The sequence below is a fragment of the Procambarus clarkii genome, chromosome 32, assembly GCF_040958095.1.
Source record: "Procambarus clarkii isolate CNS0578487 chromosome 32, FALCON_Pclarkii_2.0, whole genome shotgun sequence".
NCBI lineage: Eukaryota > Metazoa > Arthropoda > Malacostraca > Decapoda > Cambaridae > Procambarus > Procambarus clarkii.
The window spans coordinates 35,071,608-35,082,262 of record NC_091181.1 but is presented as its reverse complement, the minus strand read 5'-3'; the positions used below and the strand labels follow the sequence as shown (position 1 = coordinate 35,082,262).

General features: G+C 36.1%; 1 protein-coding gene across 1 annotated transcript in view; it reads right to left on the bottom strand.

The window, feature by feature from the left end:
- Window positions 1–10,655, bottom strand: part of LOC123759412 (ADAM metallopeptidase with thrombospondin type 1 motif A) — a 353,349-nt gene that overhangs the window by 15,243 nt on the left and 327,451 nt on the right. Inside the window, 1 exon segment of the mRNA XM_069335228.1 lies at window positions 1,087–1,223. Coding sequence (XP_069191329.1) covers window positions 1,087–1,223 — 137 coding nt within the window.

Here is a 10,655-nt window from a genome sequence, read left to right as displayed (position 1 = left end):
TGCGGAATTCTATTGTGAACAAAAAGATATAAAAATTAATGACATAAGACAAAAATTGAAGGGAGAAAACTTAAAGGAGTGTACATATTTGAGTCTGATCTCACACTCACGGCCAACGCTTGGCTCACCCTGAGCTAGTCTAGGGAGCGTGCGATGGGGACGGGAAAGTGTTAATCAGCATCCAGGAAGTACAAAAATACAAGTAAAAAGTCTCAACCTTTTGTGACTTAGCTGTCAATTTGCATTTTTTTCAATTTGCAATGCAGAGAATTTGCATTTTTTCCGGTAGAAATGAGGTGAGGTGCTGCATGGAAATAACTTTGTCAATTTATTTTTATTGTTTCACACTTTATTTACTGTATTTAGGTTTTCGTTTTAACAAATAGTATTGATGTGTCAAAGGCGGTGTTCCTTATGTATAACTTTGAAAAAAAAACCCGTATGTACAGGTATACAGTATGTGTATAAATATATGCACACCATGTATTTATTCATACTAATGCATATATATCTAAGCCTAAATCTTATAAATGCACATAACACACATTTTGTCTGTAAATATATACGTAGCACTGTAATAGCTCATTTGTTATTGTGAGGTCTGTTGTTAAAAGTTCAGTGGCTCTTAGTATGGCTGCCTCACATGTTCACACACTGGATGGTAATGTTGCCAGACATGGTCCTCATCTTTTTACTAAGGCCCTAAAAGGAGAGTAAGGGACTTTATTTTTTTTTCTTCTACAGTTAGCTTAATTTTGATAAGAAATTACACCTTGGACTTAGTTTGACCTCACTTGTGCAAACTATATCGGTGATGCCAATTCCACGCATGGGATAGACTTTACATTTTATCCATGAGGTCCCTATAGCAACCCCTGAGGGCTAGTTTTTCCAATGCCACTGTAATGCACATGCAGACTTCTTTCTTAACCTCAACTAGAGAGTAGGGTTGCAAAATACCTTCTTAATAATGCTCAAGCACAATTAAGAACAAACCCATACTGACTAACCTTCATCTAACACAAACTCGAAAAAATACCATGAAGTTAATTTAAATTATCAGCAAAATAAAGTGATTATTCTTACTGTCAACAACTAGAGATGTGGTGTTGAGTCTTATTTTACTGAAAGACGTGTAGCCAGAGTGGTTGCTTTCAGTTTGCGTACAGTCACAACTAGTATGGCGTTCTCCCCCATGTGGACATGTGTCTGGGTGATTCAGGCTGTAACAGAAGAACATGGACTAATTAACTACAATTCAATACAATTTTAAGCCTTCAGAATAAAAATAACGTACCAAATGTAATAATCCTATTGATAGGAACTCTTATATAAATTGGTTTACCAAGGGCTCCATAGCCAAGGTTTAGGCTGTGTTCAGGTATTCAGTTCCTAGTTAGACCTAACAGTGTTTAACCTAACTAAGAGAAGCATACATAACCTTGTTCAGACAAGTTAAGCAATAAGTCCCACTGAATCTAGCCAGAAGCTGGATATGGTACAATATGGTTAATAACCTGGCCTTGGCTAGGGAGAACTTGATAAACCAAATAACCTTTAAGAAAGCTCAGTTTTGCAAACAGAGTGGTACACAGTTGAAACAAGTTAAGAGAGAAAGTGGAGGCCAAAACTATCAGTAGTTTGAAAGCGCTATATGACAAAGTGTGCTGGGAAGACGAGACACCACGAGTGTAGCTCTCATCCTGTAACTACACTTAGGTAATTACTTTACGTGAGAAGATGTGGATGCGAAAACCATAATTAGTTTCAAAGAGTCATATGTAAAAAATTATAGGTAAGACAGATCACTACAAGCATAGTTCTCATCCTGTAGCTACACTTAGATAATTACATTTAGGTAATTACACCACTCATCTGTTTCTAAAATTTTTGTTGCATCACTAACTCTTACACTGCTCCAATCACTTTCAAATGATTGGCTACTATGCTCCAATAACCTTGAGGCAATTTCTGCTACCTCCATAATGTTTAAAGGTCCTGCTGATTCTATTGGGGGCTGTCATTTGACACTAGAGACCACATTTGCCATATTGGAAAATTAATGCTGAAAGCCTTAATTTCCTTCCTGGGCCTTAGTAAAAAAGATGTGCGCTATGTCTGGCACATCATCACATAGCCAATGAATGTGCAGTGTGACAACGCTGGGGTCCATTGACACCATGTCAAATTGCAAGGACTTTGGAGGGTCTGGAATATCTTAGTGAAATATAGTACAAGTACAGTAGTTAACTCTAATATTATTTCCTTAGAATATGAAATAAGCTGCTCAGACAGCAAGGTAGAAGAGACTGGGGGATTATGGTGACTGACACGATGCTGCACTGACAAAACGTACTCTTTTTTTTTTTTGAGTTGCCAATTGGATCATATTTTTTTGCAACAATATCTAATTCTGCTAAAAATGTGTTGATAGTGATTTTCTTGTTAGTTTTATCATGCTAGTGGTGACCATATGTAGGTGTTCATGGTGCAAGATAGTGTTAGCTTTGTTCGTGACTGTGGTGGAAAAAAGTTGTTGTCAAGTGGAGCTAATGCTTCACAAGTACTAAGTATGATGAAACTGGCAATTTTGTGATGTAATTACCTAAGTGTAGTTACAGGATGAGAGCTACGCTCGTGGTGTCCCGATGTAAACTGATCGTTGTGCCAGTGACGATCATTGTGCAAGCAATATAATACAATCGTGGTGGAGAGAAGTGTATTGTGCAGTGGAGCAAATTTCGTCACAAGATATGAAATTTGAAGGTTATGTTAAGTGTGGGTTGTATCGATTATGGAATTTTGAATAATGTCCATCAGAAGATGAAATAATTTTCTATTCCAGTCCAACCACTTGGGCTGGACAGTAGAGGGAGGGGAAATTAACAGGGGGTAAGTGCCAAGCCATTACAACTATATAGCACTTGGAAGGGATCTGGATAAGGATTTGGGATGGGACGGGGAAAATGTAGAGCGACGGTCTCGTTTCATGCAGGTCGGCGTTCAATCCCAACCATCCAAGTGGTTGGATGCCATTCCTTACCCCCCCTCCCCCCGCCATCCCATCCCAAATCCTTATTCTGAACCCCTTCCACGTGCTATATAGTCATAATGGCTTGGCACTTTTCCCCCTGATAATTCCCTCCCTCCAGCAAGGGATCAATCAGATTCTGGAAGTGAGGGAGTGTGGTGACAAGCCAATTGAAATAAAGCCGTAGTATGATGCAGACACTCATTCTCTGAGTTGTAAGTTGGAGTAAACATTACAGCACTTAGTAACTACAAAATCTGATTCTGATGAAAATGTGTCTTTGTGATCTTGTTGTTAGTATTGCAGAGATAAAGAGTTTTTATGTTATTTGTAGTATGGTGAATATAAGTGTTCACAGTGCAAGGAAAACCCAATGCAAGTATGCCAACTAGTACCATGCATGATGCACCATATATACCTGGCCGTCTTTAGAAAGGAGTATTGTCTATGACATTATATTGACTACTTACCATGGAGAGTCAGGTTCAAAATGAAATGCTTTATGCACGAGAAAAAAAAAAAAAGAGAGCAAGGATCAGAAATGTATATTGGTGATGACATGTGGTGCAACAGAAGTGATGTGGAGTTGTGCTTTACCTTTTGACTTTTACTGGCTATCCCACTCTTTAACTTTTAAAAATAATGTCAATGATACTTATGCATTTATGCATATATTTGCTTGTAAAATGTGTGTTATGTACAACTGTAACCCTTCGTTTCATAAATATTAATATACAGTAAATAAATACAGGATGTGCATATACTGTAGTGATATGCATATACAGTATCTGTACATATGCATATTTCACACTATATGCACATTTCACACTATGTGAAAGATTAAAAACACACACACACACACACAAGAGTTTTTACATTCTTGTACAGCCACTAGTACGCATAGCATTTCGGGCACGTCCTTAATCCTATGTTCCCTGAATACGACTCCTTGAAAAATCGTTTAACAACGAAGTACCCATTTTACTGTTGAGTTAAACAGAGGCTACAATTAAGGATTTGCGCCCAGTAAATCCTCCCCGGCCAGGATACGAACCCAGGACAAAGCGCTCACGAAATGCCAGGGAAGTGTCATAACCACTACACCACGGGGAACTTTGTAGTTTAAACTGCTTGTAGGACTGCTGGGTCATGTATACAATGTACATAGCTATGTATGTACAGTATTCATATTTCACGATTAATGGGAACGGATTAAATTCGTAAGGTGAGGTACCACTGTAATAAAAATACAAAATTAAAGAGAGAATGTCTGTCTATCCATCTTAAGTTGGAGGGCAGATGCTTGGGGCTAGCCTCACTCAACTTTGTACAGGGATTGGCCTGGGGTACAGATGGACATAAGCTGGTCAGAGTCAAACCAAGTTAAATTCTTTAAGAACCATTAACAATTATAGAGACCCGTATGTAGTTTTCATGTAAAGAAGTGTGTGAAATATTTGGTGTTTCCCCTAGAGTTTATAGTGCTTGTAATAATATATTTTCAGAGTTGTTTATTAATGATAAATTTTTTAAGAGAATGGGGAGGGGGAGAAGCTAGGGGTGATCATTATGTACAAAAATAGTAATTAAACTATGATCATTATGTACAAAATAGTAACATGAATCAACAAAATTGACAGTAGTTTCAAAGTGATATATGACAAAGAATACTGAGAAGACGGGACACCAAGAGTGTAGCTCTCTTCCTGTATCTACATTTAGGTAATTACATACACATCCCCAGAATGCAGCCAGTACCAGCTGTTTAACTCCCAGGTACCTATTTACTGCTAGGTGAACAGAAACAAGTGTGTATGAATGTATGTATGTGTGTACAAAGTTGGTTCGGGATGTCGTATTGGGTCCATTTATTTAATTGCTGTTCAGCCTGCTTTTTAAGGGTTTGGTGGGCTTCCTTCTTCATGTTAAGTTGATGCTGTATGAGGTCTTGCCTGTACCTCTAGGTGAATTCTGCATTACAGACTGCTGGGTCATGTATATAATGTACAGTACATAGTTATGTATGTATTCATATTTCATGTTCTTTGTTCCAAGTTCCATGTTCATATTTTATGTTCTGTTACATTTTTACATAATTTATAATGGGCCTTCTGCAGTTTTCCTTGTTCTCTTGTTGGGTGCAAATAGATGTCTCATATAGACCAATAAGCCTTCTGTAATACCTTTAATCTTATGGTATAATTCATTACAATATAGTTGTGAAAACTATATGAACATAATTGGTATACGTATCATATAATTATAATGGAATTACCACAATGGTATAGAAACATTTGTCACGATAACCACATTTGCATATTAAGCAATCATAAAACAATACCAGGATTTTTTCCATGAGTCTAGGTAAATTACACTACATCCAAACAGAGATATTATATCCATATTAGCATCACTGGTATGAAAACCATCCAATAACCCAGTGGGGAGCAATATCCCAGAGTGGCGTTGGTTCAACACTGAATCAACATTACCTACATTGATGACATTGATTTGGCATTGAATTGGTGCTGGTAAAAGTTAAAATCTGCATATGGTGATAACTACATTACATAGTAAACCAATGTATAACAATACCCACACTTTAAGGAATGATTCAACTGCAACCAAGTTCAACTAAACTTTCCACATCTTTACTAGTTTCACCCGTGTACACTTTTTCACGATTCCCGTAAGGAATTTTGTCACTACAACTGCATATAGAAATTAGTGATTTTTTGTATTAACCCTTAAACAGCGGCTATGGAAAAATGGTCATTCCTGCCAATGCACAATAATGTGAAAATTCCAACAAATAATTTTTCATTATAGAATTATTAATGTGTATAAAAACATGAAAATAAGTGAATATTTATTATTTCACTGGGTGGAGGTGCTCCGAGAGGCTGCGTCTGTCACTTGTCAACGCCTGATGCTCAACTTTGCTGACACTTCCCGTGTGATCCTCCACGTTTCACTGATTGTTTTATCACTTTTATTTTCTTTATGTACATCCACAGAGAGCCTTTATATCCATATTTGCATCATACACGTAAAACCCAGACAATAATTGTTTAAATTATATGATGATGATCGCATTTCCCCTAGTAACATTCACGACAATAACCGCATTTGTACCATGAAATGGTAGCAGGATTTTTTCATGGGTTTAGGTAAACTACATTACACTCAGATACTCCTATTATATCCATATTTGCATCATAAATGTAAAACCCAGACAATAATTTTTTAAATCTTCCTAAGATGATAACCGCATTACCCTGTGAATCAACAATTAATGATAACTGACGTCTAAAGGTTAATTAATTCTTTACGATACAAATTTTTTACAATACAATATTAATATTTAAACCTTTCTGAGTATGAGATGGTTTTGCCAAGCTATTGGTAAAGAGATGGCTTAGTACATTAATGTATATTGCAATATTGTACTTGATTTTACATAATTAATTTTCTAAAAATTATCCGAACAACCCTTGCTCATTCCTAAATCATAAAAGGTGAATTAAGCACTTTGAGATAAAAATTAATAGAAAACAGGTAAATTATGTTTCCTATTATCTAGAATTCTTGAAAATAACTCCCAAGGTATGTGAATCAAGCAGCCAAGATACAAAACACAATGTCATAAAACATTTTAAGATAGGGCATCAACTTCAGCAGCCTATCCATGTTGAGCAATTATAGTAACAAAATATTCAACACCGAGCAAGACTGTAGAGGAAATATGCAGAAATGTGCCAGTGCTTATAAAATGAGCTTATGGGGCTCATTTGCCAATCAGTATTTGACCAAAATGCCAATGCGGCAGGAATATGAGCAAGGCACTGTTGACAGAGTCATCCTCAGCTAAACTACAATGTGCATATGTAGTGACGAACATACCCAAACAGTTCCATATTAGGTGAGAATAAAATGGGAATTATAATCTTAAGAGCATTTATGCTTTTACAGTGGTGAGGAACGTAAAACTCACAGATGTCAATGCTGTGTAGTTGAGGAATAATGATGGTTGAACAGGAAGTGATCGCTGATTGGTCAGGTGTTATGTGATCTCTTAAGATTCAGTTGCCTGAAGGGGGCATCATACCTAGGGCACAATCTGGCACTTGTGCCTCATCTCTGACTGCCACAATATGTGCTTGGTTTATACTTTGCCAAGTAGTATATAAATTCATGTGTCCCAAATGCCTGGCTGGGTACACAAGTTCAGTCTGATCTTTCAAGCAAAGAAGTGATGAGCATATGGGTCAGTCAGTCAGAACAGGTCATCCTCTTCACAAGCCTCCTCACCCTGTGATAAAAAAATACTCAGCCACTTGGTCATTCTCAAGAAAATGGTCTTATGGATTTTGGAATCTCTACATATATCAAAATGTAAACCAAAATTAAATACTGTACAGTGCTATAACTTCGGTTTATTCATATCTTCACATAATGCATAAACTTTGTATTTTAATTCTTTTTACAATTACCACATTATATCGCTACTGTAGATTGTGCTCAATTGAAAATGACAAATGTGTCAAAACTTTCAAATCAATACAGGATATTCACATTCACATTGCTTTTTATATAAAGGAATATTTTTAAATTCACCTTCTGTGGCAATGTCATCTACATATTATATTTCATAATGGCATGTACAGAATAGCATGGGCCTTGTAATTTATAAATTGATGATTAAAAAAATTCTTCATCACGATACTGTCTAAAGGTAAAAATGTTCTCATTTTAATTTAAAAACTGGCAAAACTGCTATTAGTGAACTGTAAATTTTAAATTATAAACCACTGTACAATCCTAATGCAGTTATGTGCCAATTTTGATAATATTTTGCTTGAAAAAGTCATTAAATATAAATGAAAAGCTATGAACGATTCATAAAAACATTCCCATAACTACCACCAACTCTTTAACTGGACATGTCAGTAATTATCATAAGAAGGTGCCCAGCTGGGAAGATTATGTAGCATGACTGAACATGTGTAGCAAGTGTAATGCAACTTTGTGCTAAAATTAATGTCCTCAAAACATCTATGTAGTCTAAAAATTTCCAGACAACTTCAGTAAATAATTCGGCACACATTCAGAAAACACAAATTTTGATTTGCAAAAATTTGCCTTTGACACCAAAATTTGAACTGCACAAGATCAGGTTTGCCCGTACTGTATGAGAGTTGGTGTATGAGAGTCACACAGCTGAGATTTTTTTACACATGCTACCCATATATGTAACACTGACTTTTCTGTACACAAAGGAAGTGATTTTACAGACACAAAACCACTTAGGCTGGACAGTAGAGTGACGATCTAGCTTCATGCAGGCCGACGTTCAATCCCCGCCCATCTAGTTGTGTACCATCTTTTTCCCCATCCCCTCTCAAATCCTTATCGTGATCCCTTCCAAGTGCTATACAGTATTGTTATAATGGCTTGGCGCTTTCTCCTGATAGTTTCCTGTCCCTTCCAGTGATAAAACAAAACTAAAAACCACTATCTCTTTACCAATTTGTTCAAAAATATTTTGAGAAAATTATATACAAGCAACAAGATTTTTTGCATATACTGTTCTAGACAGAACAGTTTTAGAACCAAATAGAGCACTAATGTGGCATAATTAACTTCTCAACTTGATGTCTTTGGCACCACAAAATTAAATACTGATTCAGTATTTTTTGTTCAGGAGTCACAATCGTCTACTTGTGACACCAGTATAGAAGTATTGTGTGCTTCTACGTCTACACAATATTTAACTACACCACAAAAAATCAGGCTATTCATTAATTCACAGTCATAGCCCAGAAATAGATACCAGAATGTGACTACATATAACATCACTTTTCTCATCTTCCTAATAAACATAAGTGTCTCAAAGGGTAGTATATCTGTACCTCTCCAATTACTTACAGTAATGACGTGCCAAATTCCTTCTAACTCTTAAAATCTATACGATGACCAAACCACACACCAGAAAATGAAGAAACAACATTTGCCAATGTGACTACCTTCATTGTTTGTAATGCTAAATGATCTACCATAAATAATATAGTAAACACAATAACATGAGGATGACCATGAATAAACTCACTTTAAACACATCAGATATCTGTTATATACTAGTGAATTTGAAAATAAATAATTTTTTTAATAAAAACACACAAATCCGAGAGTAAAAGTCAAGCATTGAATGTAATGAAGAGTCTTTTTGCGGTGGCTCTCCATAGTTCCAGGAGCTTGAGTGCTAGTACTGCACAGCCTTGACCTACCCCTCCTTCGAGGGTAGGTCTCGAAGGCACCAGGCCTTCGAGACCTACCCTTGTCTTCTGGAAGCAAGGAACAGAATCTGGCTCGCTCAATAAGGCGAGGTAAGCTTGGTTATCAGAGATCTACTAAAAACTAAGACAAAACCCACAAGAAATTCTAGGCATAATAAAATGGGTAACTCCTTTAACCCTTAACCATTTGGGAATATTCAGTGCATTGTCCCTCAGTGCACAAAAAACAATTATTCCAGAACATTAATTTTGTTCTTATCATTATGTTAATTAGCACTCAGGAAGCACATATACTGTAACATCAAATTAATTTAGCATTCAGGAAGCACAAATATTATAAAATATATTTTCTTGTCTTGAGGTTTAGGTGTGGCGAAACCATGAACTTACTTAGTTTTAATAGTGGGTGGCAACAAGTGATGGGATGAGGTACTACTTTATTTAATATTTCTCGCAATATTTATTTACTTTTCTGTGTTTAAATGATATTTTGGAATGTCACTAGTCATTTTAATGTTGCATATAATGTACTATAACAATTGTAACTACCTAAGTAATTACCTAAGTGTAGTTACAGGATGAGAGCTCATGGTATCTCATCCTCTCTGTACTCTTTGTCATACAAAGCAATGGTTTGAAACTACTGATGGTTTTTGCCTCCACCATCACCTTACTTAATTTGTTCCAACTGTCTACCACTTTACAAAAGTGAACTTTCTCAGGTTTTTCGACAGCTTTGTTTCTTTATACAGTGGTACCTCCATTTATGAATTTAATCCATTCTCAAAGATGGGTCGTAACTCAAAAATTTATAACGTGAAACAAATTTTCCCATTAGAAATAAATGTAAATTGAATTAATCCGTTCCACACTCCCAAACATATTAACTTCAAAATACATTTCATACATAATATACACACACATTTTGTACTATAGTATGCACAAATTATAGCTTACCTTTACTGATGACTCTTGTTGGCATATGGAAGACGGTGAGGAGGGAAGGAAGAGGGAGAGGTGTTACTGTTTGGAAGGGGAGTCCCCTTCCATTATAACATCAAGCAGTGATGACTTCTCTGGTGTACTCTCTCTCTCCTACATTTTGCAGGCATACCACTAGGACCTGGTTGTGGCTCACTGCTTGCTTGTCTTATTAAGAATCTGTCTAAAGACACTTGTTTTTTTCTACATTTTAACACTTGTCTGTAGTGAGACATCACATTGTCATTGACTAAAAATCAAATATTTTCGAAACATTTCAGAGAAATTGTGTGGGTTGTTGTATCAGAGTTATGAAAAGTTTGTCCACATACAGTATGTTAATACTG